General features: G+C 39.6%; 1 protein-coding gene across 1 annotated transcript in view; it reads left to right on the top strand.

The window, feature by feature from the left end:
* COL11A1 (collagen type XI alpha 1 chain) overlaps window positions 1–14,266 on the top strand; it is a 287,116-nt gene that overhangs the window by 186,304 nt on the left and 86,546 nt on the right. The window contains exons 42-45 of the mRNA XM_038745119.1: window positions 6,349–6,456; window positions 8,605–8,712; window positions 9,649–9,702; window positions 13,830–13,883. Of these exons, the coding sequence (XP_038601047.1) occupies window positions 6,349–6,456; window positions 8,605–8,712; window positions 9,649–9,702; window positions 13,830–13,883 (324 nt within the window). The remainder of the gene's footprint in view (window positions 1–6,348; window positions 6,457–8,604; window positions 8,713–9,648; window positions 9,703–13,829; window positions 13,884–14,266) is intronic.

Raw genomic sequence — 14,266 nt, 5'->3', positions numbered from 1 at the left:
CACCGTTCTAAGCACTGGGGGGATACAAGGTGATCAGGTTGTCCCACGGGGGGCTCACAGTCTTAATCCCCATTTAACAGAAGAGGTAACTGAGGCCCAGAGAAGTGAAGTGACTTGCCCAAAGTCACACAGCTGACAAGTGGCGGAGTCAGGATTAGAACTCATGACCTCTGACTCTAAAGCCCGTGCTGTTTCCACTGAGCCACGCTGCTTCTCTATGATGACAACAACATCATCCTCTTTCACACAGTCTATTTCTAGAATATAAGCTTGTCTGTTCATTGTTATATTGTACTTGTACTCTCCCAAGTATTTTGTACAGTGATGTGCACCCAATAAATGCTCAATAGGTCTGACTGACTGACAATAATAATAATAATTCTCATATTTGTTAAGTGCTTACTATGTGCCAGACACTGCACTAAGCCCTGGGGTGGATACAATCAAATCGGGTTGTACACAGTTCTTGTCCACATGGTGCTCACAGTCTCACTCCCCATTTGACAGATGTGGTAACTGAGGCCCAGAGAAGTGAAGTAACTTGCCCAAGGTCACAGAGCAGGCAAGTGGCCGAGCTGGGACTAGAACCCATGACATTCGGATGCCCTGGCCTTTGCCATGCTGCTTCACCTTGGCATTATTCTTGATTAATTCAACCCACATATTTATTGTCACCAAATTTTGTCAGTTTGACCTTCACAACACTGCTAGAATCCACTCTTTTCTTTCCATCTAAACTCCTATGTGATCCAAGCAAGCACTAATCATATAATAATAATAATAATGATGGCATTTATTAAGCACTTACTATGTGCAAAGCACTGTTCTAAGCACTGGGGAGGTTACGAGGTGATCAGGTAGTCCCATGGGGGGCTCACAGTCTTAATCCCCATTTTACAGATGAGGGAACTGAGGCACAGAGAAGTTAATGATAGCATTTATTAAGCACTTACTATGTGCAAAGCACTGTTCTAAGCACTGGGGAGGTTACAAGGTGATCAGATTGTCCCACGTGGGGCTCACAGCCTTAATCCCCGTTTTAGGAGAAGCAGCATGGCTCAGTGGAAAGAGCACGGGCTTTGGAGTCAAAGGTCATGGGTTCAAATCCCGGCTCTGCCAGTTGTCAGCTGTGTGACTTTGGGCAAGTCACTTAACTTCTCTGTGCCTCAGTTACCTCATCTGGAAAATGGGGATGGAGACTTGGACAATCTGATCACTTTGTAACCTCCCAGCACTTAGAACAGTGCTTTGCACATAGTAAGTGCTTAATAAATGCCATTATTATTATTATTATTATTATTATTTTACAGATGAGGTTAACTGAGGCACATAGAGGTTAAGTGATTTGCCCAAAGTCACACAACTGACAATTGGCAGAGGCAGGATTCTAACCCATGACCTCTGACTCCAAAGCCCGTGCTCTTTCCACTGAGCCGTGGTGCTTCTCTAAACTGACTTGCCCAAGGTTACACAGCTGACAATTGGCAGAGCCGGGATTTGAACCCCTGACCTCTGACTTTCTACCTCTCTGTCTCCTGTTTCTCTCCACTCCAGTCATTAATTCATTCATTCAATCGTATTTATTTGAGCGCTTACTGTGTGCAGAGCCCCTATTCAGAGTCCAGATTCCACAGCAGAGCACAGTCCATATTTCACTCACGAATTTTTTTTAAGGCATTCAGTCCACGTCTCCAAAGTTTTTAAGAACCTTCAGAGGTTGACCATCCGCCTCCCCATCAAATAGTCAATCAGCTCGCCCCTTCCTACCTTACACTTTGTTCCTCTTATGCCAATTTATTCACTGTACCATGATCTCATCTACTCTCTGTGCATGTCCTCCTCCTGGCCTGGAACTCCATCCCCCTTCATATCTAAGAGACCAAGGCTTTCTCCACCTTCTATGCTTTGTTAAAATCATATTGCCTTCATGAGGCCTTCCCCACCTAAGCCTTCTTTTTTCTACAAACTCTCCCTTCTGTTTGATCTAAGTACTTGGCTCTGTACCCCCCAAGCAAGTGCTTAGTCCAGTGCTCTGCACACAGTAAGCGCTCAATAAATACGATTGATGATGATGATAAGCAATTCATATTCAGCCCACCCTCTGCCCAGAGCACTTATGTGCATATCTTTTATTTTTGTATTTATTTATCCCAGCTCCACCACTTGTCTGCTGTGTGACCTTGGGTAGGTCATTTTACTTCTCTGTGCCTCAGTTACCTCATCTGTAAAATGGGGATTGAGACTGTGAGCCCCACATGGGACAGGGACTATGTCCAACTCGATTTGGTTGTATCCCCCTCAGTGCTTAGTATTAATATTATTATTGTTATCATTTATTTATGATGATGGTATTTGTTAAGCCCTTACTATGTGTGAAGTACTTTTCTAAGCACTTGGGGCAGATACAAGGTGATCAGCTTGTCCCACATGGGGCTTACAGTCTTAATCTCCATTTTACAGATGAGGTAACAGAGGCACAGAGAAGTTAAGTGACTTGCCCAAAGTCACACAGCTGACAAGCGGCGGAGGAGGGATTAGAACCCATGAGCTCCTACTCCCAAGCCCGTGCTCTTTCCACTGAGCCACGCTGCTTCTCTAGACATTTATATGTCCCTCCCTCTAGACTCCCCTTGTTGCTCCTTCCACACTTTGAGCTCCTTGTTTTCTACTCTCCCTAATGCTTAGTACTGTGCTATGACCATAGGAAATACAAAATATCATTGATAGAATGATTAATTAAAAATTGCTGTATTTATTGTTTACTATGTTTCAAGTACTGGGCCAAAAGCTCAGGTAGATACAAGATAATCAGGTCAGACCCAAACCATGTCACAGTTTGAGGAGGGAGCATACAGATGTTAAATTCTCTTTTCCAAGTGAAAAAACTGAGGCAGAGGGAAGCTAAGTGACTTGCTCAAGGTCATACAAAATTAAAGTGGCCGACCTTAGATTAGAATCCATGTCTCCTGACATCCAGTTCTATGTTTTTACCATCAGGCCATATTTCTTCTCCAGATACTTGTAGGAAAGCCATCAAATTGGGATGCTTTATCATTTTCCATATCTTCTCATTTTGACTTATTCTCTGAGCTTCAGCAGGAATCATCCTAAATGGTACAATGCTAGGAATAGTGCTGTATTATTGGGTTGTAGCTCTTTGCACCAGCGAACATTGCATAAGAAATCAAACTAGACATGTGCTTTTAACCATTACTGAACACCTGCAGTGATTAAAAAATATGTTTGAACTAAACCATCATTCATTCACTCATTCAATCGTATTTATTGAGCGCTTACTGTGTGCAGAGCACTGCACTAAGCACTTGGGAATTACAAGTTGGCAAAATATAGAGATGGTCCCTACCCAACAGCAGGCTCATAGTCAGGAAGACTCATTGGTTATGACTCTAGATATGGCTCTAGTTATGATTAGTTATGACTCTAGAATCATTAGTTATGGCATGGCCATTATGAAATTGTGAGTAAGAATTGTGTTTTGTTGAAACCTCATTTGAAATCCTAGATGCATACCACAGGGTAGTTTGGGTGGCAAAGAAGTTTCACTGGGTTTTAAAAAATTGTTCTTAAAGTAAGTGGGTAAAATATTTAAGAATCTAGGCTTTCAATGTAGCTTTTTGGTGTTTGGTGTTGGCTTTAACTAGAAATATGTGGGGTACATATTCCCTTAAATTTGAGTAGCTTTCAAAGAGAAGGGAAGTAAAAATGCATTATAAATGCCTGACTTCACCAGATTCACAGAATGTGAAGTAAATTGCAGTCAGAGCATGGTTTTCTTTTGTATTTTCTCCTTCTTTCTGCACACTGAGATCATCTTACCTGGTGTCTGAGATCTCACAAGATCTCCGGCAGTGATTTTGACTGTGCAGAAGTAACATTTCTGTTACTTCATTCATTGTAGACTCAAGCAATTATGGGTGCCCTGTGGGCAGGTACTAGGGTCTTGGGTGCAGTTAGCCTGATGAACAGCATGCATGGAGAGAGAACCAGGGTTACGATATTGTCTATATTGGTCATATTGGTATATAATTGTATTATTCTTCCAGGAACAGGTTGCGTACATTTTTTAGAATAGCAAAATGATGATGGGTAGTAATCAACCTGAATAAATAGTTACAGTTTTTTGGAGTTTTTCGTATGCTCAAATAATTTTATTTTCTATTTTGAAATTTCTTTTTCTAAACTTTCTAAACACTAAAATGCAGATGCAAAAATGAAGAGCTTACCTTGCAATTTGTAGACTACTTCTGTGCTTGTTCCCAGAATTTGTTGGCTTTTTTTAAAAAAAAGAAATTTCATGATATCCTGAAATTCAATCTGTGGTCCAATAAATAAGCTCCCCCAATCCTTTTCTCTGCTGCACCTGTGAATAGTCAGTCTCTTCTTGCATCTGTCTTTGGCTTCAGTTGCTGTTTGAACTACCTTATCCCTATTAAATTTCATCCAGTTTTTGAAGGATCATTTCATTAATTTATAAATGAATCAGGGGTATGCCTTGATAACTACCTTATCTCTATTAAATTTCATCCAGTTTTTGGAGGATCATTTCTTTGGTTTATAAATGAATCAGGGGTATTCCTTTGAGCTCTTATGGTGTGCAGAGCATCATACTAAGCTCTTGGGAAAGTATAATATGGTTGAGTTGGTAGAAACGATCTCTACCCACAAGGTTTCTTTCAAAGTTTCAGCACATACACCCAATTAGCATTATCTGCAGTTTTTAGGTGTACACTCTCAATTCTTTCAATTAGGGCATCAGTAGTGAAAGGAAAGAAATCTGTGCCAGACCTTATCCTTACAAGGCGAGCACTTTGTGCCTATAACCAAACCATGGATAACTACATTTTGGTTGTAGTTATCAAACAGTACTCCTCAATCACCTTGCCCCCTCCTACATTACCTTCCAACTACAATGCAGCCCACACACTTTGCTCCTCTAATGCCAACATTATCACTGTACCTCAGTCTCATCTATCTTACCACCGACCTCTCGTTTAAATCCTATCGCTGACCTGGAACTTGCTCCTTCTTCATGTCCGACCGATGATCATTCTTCCCACCTTGAAAACCTTATTGAAAGGAAAGCTCCTCCAGGAAGTCTTTCCTGACTAAGCCCTCATTTCCTCTTTTAACATTCCCTTCTGTGTCACATTTGCCCTTGGATTTGCACTCTTTATTCACCTCTTCCTCAGTCCCTCCCACAATTTAAATCCCACAGATTCTGGGAACAAGCACAGAAGTATTCTACAAATTGCCAAGTAAAATTTTCATTTTTACAGCTGTATATTCGTGTTTAGAAAGTTTAGAAAGACAAAGAAATTTCAAAATAGAAAATAAAATTATTTGAGCATACGAATATCTCCAACTGTAACTATTTAGGTTGATTACTTCCCATCATCACCATCATAAGCTAACTGTGGGCAGGGAACGTATCTCCCAACTCTGTTATATTGTACTTTCCCAAGCATCTAGTACATTTCTCTGCACCCAATAAATGCTCAAGGAAAATGATTGATTGGTTGACTGTAACTCTCAGGATGGATAAATTTTGACTCAGCAGACTGATTCTTCTTCGGAACCTCTCCACCAAGTTGTCTTCCCTTACTAAGCAGGGAAAAGGAGCAAGTCAAGTGGATGCAGAAGGGAGCAGGAGATGAGGAAAAGTGGGGCTTAGTCTGGGAAGGCTTTTTGTGTATTTGTTCCTGATGATAAAAGAAATGCAAATGGATTATTTTTCAACCAGAAGGGGTTTCTATAACCCCGAAGATTGTTGATCAATTAATTGATAGCATTTAAGGAGCATTACGAACTTGGTTGATCAATTCAGGTATTCATATACGCCTCAGCCATTTGGTTAGAGACTCAAGCCGCAAACATGGATCACCTCTTCCTTTCAAAATGTACAACTATATAAAAATAAAATCTATATGAACAGAAACACAGACAACCATTTTATATGTAATATAAAAGACAGGGAAAGTTTCAAATCACTTTGAAAGGAAATCTTTGATAAGTTTAAGCTATAGAATGGATTGATGTATCGATGCAATTTTTTGAAGTTTTCTTCTCTAAAATATGTAGATATTTCTGCATGCTTTGTCCTGACATATAAAATATTTCTTTGCTATGTAGTCTCTTATCTACCTCTTCCGCTTGCTTCTTCACTAGGCTAGAGTAATTTTGCTGCAGGTGGAGAGAGTCCTTTAGAATGACCTCTAATTCATCTTACTTGTTTCTTTTTTATTCTCCTAAATGACATGCTTTCCTTATATCCTCCAACAGATACAGTAGAGCTCTTTGATTCATATAATGTTTTTCCTGTTCTCCTAGGGTTCACCTGGGGAACGGGGATCAGCAGGAACAGCTGGTCCAATTGGTTTACCTGGTCGCCCTGGGCCCCAAGGCCCCCCAGGGCCAGCTGGAGAGAAAGGTGCTCCTGTAAGTACTTCAGAAATTATTATTTTTCATTCAAGAATATTAGTTCTTTACACATCTCTGCACTTACTATGTGCCCTGCATCAGAGTACTCCTGTTATATTCATCATACAAAAAACCTCCAATTTAATTAAGGAAGATCACATTTCCATACTTTATGAAACTCTAATGGTTATGGGGGAGGATATTAAGCAATTTTGGTCATTATTAGCACAATGTAATGTAATTAAATTTTGATTTTTTTAAATCAAATTACACCTTCATTAAAATTTTATACCCCACTGCTCCATCTTTGAGGAAACAAATTTTTTGGTTCTTTTTGTAATACAAATTTTTTTATCAATCAAGTCCATGGTCTGCAATGATCTCCCACTGCAGCAGGTGCTCTTCAGGTTTAATCTATGGTTACATCCTAATCCTGTGACCTGTGCTTTGTCATTTTTATATGATTTGTAAAATTGTACAAAAGACAAGAAAGTCATTTTTTTTTTCCCTCAGAATCTCTGGCCTGCTTTTTTTTCGTGCCTTTGTCTGACCTTAATTTGCTGCAAGAACTCAGGAAAATATGAAATGCCAGGTTTTAACACTCTCTAATTCAAATCAATAAATGCAAACATTTTCTGCTCTACCACACACAAGTATATCTTAGATAGGCCTAATCAATGCTGGTAAACAATTCCAAATAAAGTATCAGTCAATTTCATGATTATTAATGTATGTTTCATAAGACAAGCCAAAGTCTTCAATCCCATAGAACATTTAAGAATGACAGAATAGGTTGATTTAAGTTTTGGTGTATTCCACTTCCCACAGGGATTTAAGATTGATCTGCTGGGAATTACAGATAGAGTAGTCCATCCCAGATTGTGGCACAACTCCCCTCCCAAAGAAACGCGTGGAGACAGCTGAAGTGGCTTCAGTTTTAGATAAAGATGCTCCATCCCTTAAATTCCCTTAAATGTATGCAATATGGCACAGAAAGGTTGTGATAAGCTAGAGAAGCACTTCTGGGTAGTTGATATCACAGTGTCAGTTACAGGATCCCCCGATTATTGTGTTCTCATTAGAGCCCACGAGTGAATGTCCCCTGAAATTTATAAATTCTAGGCAGTACAAATTGCATCATTTAATTGCTTAAAATTATATTCCCTTTTCTTCCTCAAAAATCAGTATCCATTGTCATATATAGACATGTATATCTTGTTCTATTTTTCTCAGAAGTTCTATTGCAGATTGTTTTACTACTGCTGGTTCAAAGAAAGGATGAACCATTACTTTTCCATATACCTAAATTTCTTTGCTTTTACCACAGGATTTTGGATGTAAAATATGGGTTGTACAAACCTTATTTTAACAGAGAAACAAAATCTCAACACATCAAATAGAAAAACAAAACAAAGTGCATTTTTTGTTTGTTTCATGGTGTTTTTGCCAAAATCTGGTGTGTTTGTGGGGTGGGGGTTGGGGGGAGGGAGCAGCGATGGAGGAAGGGAAGCCTAGCTTTCATCCCTTCGAAGATAATGAAGAAAGTGAAAAATACGTTAAAAATAAAAGGAAACATCCTATAAAAAATATAGAACACCCATTAATGTCAAAACAAAGAATACAGACAAAAATTATCGTGTAGATCACCCTGTGATAAAAATGTCTGTCATCCACTCTAGCTCTCCTTTCTGTGGTGACTTTAAAACTGGACATATGCCCCACTGCATCATACAAGCGTCTCTGATGTATAAAAAAAAACAGTGAAAAACTTATTTAGAGCTTGAAGTAAACTTTTCAATAAAACCATAATTTATTTTCCAGAGCATTGAGTTGAAACAATCAAAAATGGTCAACAAAGGTCAATATTTTCTTACTCGAAGTAACACATTAACTCAGCTAAACGGGGTCGATTTTTTTTTTAACCTTATACATGACATTCCTTTCCATAGACAGGGATGTGTCTGCTTATTGTTATACTCTACTGTGCACACAGTAAGTGCTCAATAAATACACTTGAATGAATGGATGAAGGAACGGGCAAATGAAGTCTTCCCAAACCCAATGAGAATGACAGTGCCTTTATGCCGACACTAGGTTGGAAAGCCCTATTGGTGGATCCTTGATATCTTGAGTCCATCCCAATGAATTATTGGCTTTTCATCACAGGGAGAAAAAGGACCCCAAGGTCCAGCTGGACGGGATGGAGTCCAGGGACCAGTGGGGCTGCCTGGTCCTGCTGGTCCAGGGGGCTCCCCAGGAGAAGATGGGGACAAGGTTGGTGCTTTTTCTTTCGGTTTAAGTACACTGTTGAAGGGGATTTGAGTACCTGACAGAGTTTGGGAAGTACTTTCATTGGATTGGATTCTAGATCATGTTTCAGATCATCTCTTTGGATTTGAAAGTAAAATGTCAGAGAGGAATGGTTCCAAATCTTAGGTAGGGACATATGATATAGCTAAAGGAGGAAGCTATGAAAGAGAAGTGATGCATATAGCAGATAAAGGAAACAATGTATCAGGTGTGCATTTTTATTACTTCTTTTCAAAATATTGATTTATCTTATATAATGCCAGCAATCATCTATATCTATCTTACTTACAGCTTGCAGGATTACAGAGCAAGAGTAAATGCGAAAGGAAGTTCAGTGTTTATTGGCTTAGCACATGAAATCATTGTAACCATTTTTCATAACATATGAACAACTTCTCAGCAGCCTGAGATATAGTACTTCAGTGCTCTATGACTCATAAGGAGATAGTACAGTACATCAAATATATTTTCTTCTGTAATACTAATCTAAATGAAATATTCTGACATGGATAATTAGTAATTTATGTCATGTTATGGTTTTAAAATTCTGGGAATGACAAAAAGCAGTTGGTCATGAGCAATTAGATTAGTCTATAACTCAGCGTATTTTCACTAAGACAATGTGAGAAAAAAAATTTCCAGTATTTAAAATCTACTTATACTTCACAGTTGGATTGCATCATGCTTTGCAGTCTTGTGGTCAGTACCAGGACTGGTTTGTCAAACCTAGCTGATTAATAGATGAAAACATTCTCGAAGTCTCTCACCCCTAAAGCTACATCATAAAATACACAGCATAATCACGTAAAAGAGGGCATTTGAAAACTGTGGTCCTGACTTAAGTTCAATGAGAGGAAGGCTATTATCAAGAAAAAAATAACTCCCATCTTTCAATTGCAGGGTGAAATTGGTGAACCAGGACAGAAAGGCAGTAAAGGTGACAAAGGAGAAAATGTGAGTATTTGAGTTCTGAGTCATTTGTTTTAGTACTTCATCATCTTTAAACTGATGACATTACACTGTAATTCACCTTGTAGACACGGTACAATTTAACTCTTCTGCCCTCCATCACACGAAACCCCCCCACTCACAGGCACACATAAAAATACAAACAAATATAGTTAGTCATAGTAATTATTAATCAATCAAACAATTAATCATATTTATTGAACAATTATTGTGTTCAGAGCACTGTATTAAGTACTTGGGAAAGTATAACATATTAGAGTTGGTAAACATGTTCCATGCCCGCAGTGAGCTTAAAATCTGGATGGGAAGACAGGCATTAAGATAAATTATTACTACATACGAAAGTGATGTGGGGCTGGGATTAGGGAGGAAAAAGGATATAATTCAAGTGCAGGGACAATGCAGAAGGTAGAGGGAGTTACAGAAATGAGACCTTAGTCAAGAAAAGACTCATGGAAGAGATGTGATTTCTAAGGTTTTGGTGGTGGGGAAATGATAGTGTGTCAGCTTTGAAAGGAGAGGGAGTTTGAGGCCAAAGGCAGTTCATGGGCAAGGGATCAGTGGCAAGAGAGAGGTGAGTGCAGTGGTAGATAGGAATTGAAGCAGTGAATTGCATGTGTTGGTTTTTAGTAATAATAATAATAGTAATGATGGCATTTGTGTTCTGAGTCCTGGGGAGGATATAAGGTGATCAGGTTGTTCCATGCGGGGCTCACAGTCTTCAACCCCATTTTACAGATGAGTTAACTGAGGCACAGAGAAGTTAAGTGACTTGCCCAAAGTCACACAACTGACAATTGGCAGAGCGGGGATTTGAACCCATTCATTCAATTGTATTTATTGAGCGCTTACTGTGTGCAGAGCACTGTACTAAGTGCTTGGGAAGTACAAGTTGGCAACATATCGAGACGGTCCCTACCCAGCAACGGGCTCCCAAGGCCATGCTCTTTCCACTGAGCCATGCTGCTTCTCTACACTCCACGCTGCTTAGTAGGGAAACAGTGAGGGGACAAACTTATTGAGTGCTTTCAAGTCAATGATAAAGTGCCTCAGTTTGAATCAGAGGTGGCTGGGCAAACCCTGGAGGCTCTTGAGGAGTGGGCAAACACGGTTAAATGGTTTGTTTGAAAATGAGCCAAGCAGCAGAATGAAGTGCGAGCGGGGTGGGGAGATACAGAAGGAGTGGAGGTCAGCCAGGGAGCTGTTGCACTCATCAAGGAAGGATAGGATGAATGCTTGGATTAACACAGGGCAGTTTGGATGGAGAGGAAAGGGCATTGTTGAGGAACCAACAGGATATGGTGACACATGGGATTTGATATGTACGTTGAATGAGAGAGAAGAAGCAGGGATAATTCCATGGATATGAACTTGAAAGATATGGAGAATGTGGTGATCGGTGCTGTCTAGAGTGATGGTAAAGTCGGTGGGAGGACAGGGTTTGGGAAGGAAGATGATAAGTTCTGTTCTAGAAATGTTAAGGTGTAAGAGGATTTGTGGGAGATCTAAATAGAGATGTCCTGAAGGTCGAAGGAAATATGATAATGTCGAAAAGGACAAAAATTAGGGCTGGAGGTGTGGACCCTGGAATCATCTGGATAGAAATAGTTGTTTCCATGGAGTGAAAGAGACAGAAGCTAGAGTGGAGGGAGTCAAGGAGAGAGTTGGAGGAGACAAATATTTTGATAAGGGATGAGGCACTGGTGGAAGGGATGGATTTTGAGAGGAGGTAGGAGATCTCCTCTTGAGATACTGCTGGGAAAGTGGTATTTGTTACATGCTTCCTATTTGCTAAGCACTCTGCTAAGAATTGAGGTATATACAAGATCACCAGGTCCCGCATGTGGCTCACATTGTAAAGAGGAGGGAGAACAGGTATTCTCCCTTAGTATTCTCCCAAGCGCTTAGTACAGTGCTCTGCACATATTAAGCGCTCAATAAATACGATTGATGAGGTATTGAATCCCCATTTTTCAGAGGAAGGAACTGAGGATCAGAGAAGTGAAGTGTCTTGCCCAAGATCACAGAGGAAGATGGAGGGTTTGAAAAGGTAGTTAAAAATCTGAAAATGGTGAAGTCAATGGGTATGGGAGTCAATAAGGTTGAAGAAATATTGGTGGTAGGCAGGGAAGAGGCCAGAGTTAGAGCAGTCAAGGAAGAATTAGAGATGGACCAGGTCAGTCTAATATCTGGCTTTTTACCAGCCATGTTCCACGGTTTGTGCCCAGGAAAGAAGAAAAACATCCTGGACAGGAAATCCAGGGCTCTGGGTTCATGTAACGAGATTGGTGAAGGGATGTGGGAGGGAGGGAGTTGAGTTCAGCAGACGTTGGTGTTGAGTATAAATTTGTGCATCAAAGGAAGGTAGTTTTAGTATGAAGACTAAATGATGCATGCTGACAAGAAAATTGGTGAAGATTTGAAATTTCAGTTTGAGAGTAGGATAGATTTATGGAGATGGGGTGTGTAGGGGGAAAAAAAGCAGAAGATATAAGAAATGCATAACATATCATCTGCTTAAGTCTTTGTTACTCTTATGCATTAATTCCCAGCTACTTGAAGAGCTAGTTTGCCTTGGAGACCAACCAGAATAATGATAAGCTGGGATAATCATTCTCTGGTCCAAAGATGAAGGAGGAGATGCAGACAAAATTGGGTGACGAGATTTTTTGAAATAAAAAGATAAGACACAGAGCAGAGATTCAGTGGGGGCTGGATCATTAATATGAGATGAGAAAGAGACAAAAAGGTAAGAAAGGAAAACATAAAGAGAGCTAGACATTCAGAAAAAGACAGACACAGAAAAAGGAAGAAAAGTGGAGAGGAAGAATATTCAGAGGGGAAATACCAAGAGAAAAAGGGAGAAGAAGAGAGGGAGGGAAGAGAGACAGTGGGAGAGACAGGGAGGAAAAGAAGGGTAGATGACTTGGAATAGGGGAGATGGGGAAAGAAAACAAAAGAGGGAAAGAAAGTGAATAGAGAAAAAAATAGTGTGAAATATCCAAGGGAAAATAAGACACACAAACAGAGCCCTTCTGAGTGGTAGCAGCAGCAGTAGGAAAAACTGTGTCCATTGTGCTTCTTCCTTCAATACCACACAATCCCAGTACTTGACTTTGACTTATTATTTTTGTCATTATCATGAGCTGCTCTGTGGAGGTCTAAGTGGAACTTGACCTTGGAAATTTAGGTCAGAAGCATGGAAAGAGGGAATAGTAGCTCAGTACAGTGCACCAAGTGCATAGTCACTAAATACTATTTCTACTAATACTACTATAGTGGCTGAGTAGTAGGAGTGTCTCTTTTGAGGCCGAGGCTTGCTCTGTCCTACTGTTGCCACTGCCTTACTCGATTCCCTGAAAGTGGCACAGCTACCAAAATGGTATTATGGGTTTTTTTATGATGTATTATGTGATATCCATGTCCTGAACTGTCTAAAGATAATCCTGAACTAATAGGTTTATGGTCTTTTAAAGTTCTCCAAATATTCGCAAATTGTATGCATCCATCAACTTGTAAGGCTCTCAATAAGCTACGCCTGTCTGCCAACCACATACCAGCATCTTAATTTACTAACAGATGTTTTTCATTCACAATCAGGAACATCACTTGAAGGCACAGAATGCACTTGAAAAATTATCGATTGTCACCAAATCAACCAAATCAGTCACTCAACAATACCCGTTGACAGAAACCATCTTGTAGTAGCCAATACTCACTGAGTAGACAGCATGAGGATGACTTCCAATGTTTTCTTTCTTCTGTGTAAATTTCATTACAAAGACTGATGGTGCAAAAAAAAAAAAACAACCAGCTTTCACCTTGATTTATGTTAGCATAGAAATCCATTTATAAATAACCAGAAACATTATCAACAGGAGGGCCTTCAATAAATGTCAATTTCAAATTGATTGCATATAAACAAGTTTGAATCTCTGGGAGCTAAACAAATCATGGATGACTGCCCTAAATGTAAAAGACTGAATAACACTTCTGTTTTTGTCTAGAGAAGTGGGAATGCTTAATACACCTCAATAATGCAAATATGTTCATCTCTGTATCTACTACTCTTTGAATCTCCAGATCAAATAATTGATTTTATTTCTCCACAGGGGCCTCCTGGACCTCCAGGTCTTCAAGGGCCTGTTGGTGCCCCAGGGATAGCAGTAAGTACTCCTGTTCATCCAGGAAATCTAACTTTTCACAATTTTCAGATTGAGTTTGCAGTCTGTGTCACTATGACATGATGCTGTTTTGTTTTATGCTCAACGCTGAACAGAATTGCAATGTCAGTCTCTATTCCCAAGTTCATTCTAAGTGTCATGGTCATCTTGTGAGTTCAAACAATATTTCATCTGGAAATATGTAATAGCCAGCAGGAAACTAACTTGATACCTGATGTATCCGAAAAAGCTTTTTTTCTTCTAGCTTTGATGAAAGATCTCGGTTTTGCTTCTGGATCTGTTTATCTTATTTAGCCAGTTCATAGATGAAGCATCTCAAAATAAAAGAGAGCAGAATAAACAGTAGAATCAAAACGGAGTGTAGT

This window comes from Tachyglossus aculeatus, chromosome 4 (assembly GCF_015852505.1).
Source record: "Tachyglossus aculeatus isolate mTacAcu1 chromosome 4, mTacAcu1.pri, whole genome shotgun sequence".
NCBI lineage: Eukaryota > Metazoa > Chordata > Mammalia > Monotremata > Tachyglossidae > Tachyglossus > Tachyglossus aculeatus.
Note: the sequence above shows the minus strand (reverse complement) of the source record. Positions and strands in the feature narration are given on the sequence as shown.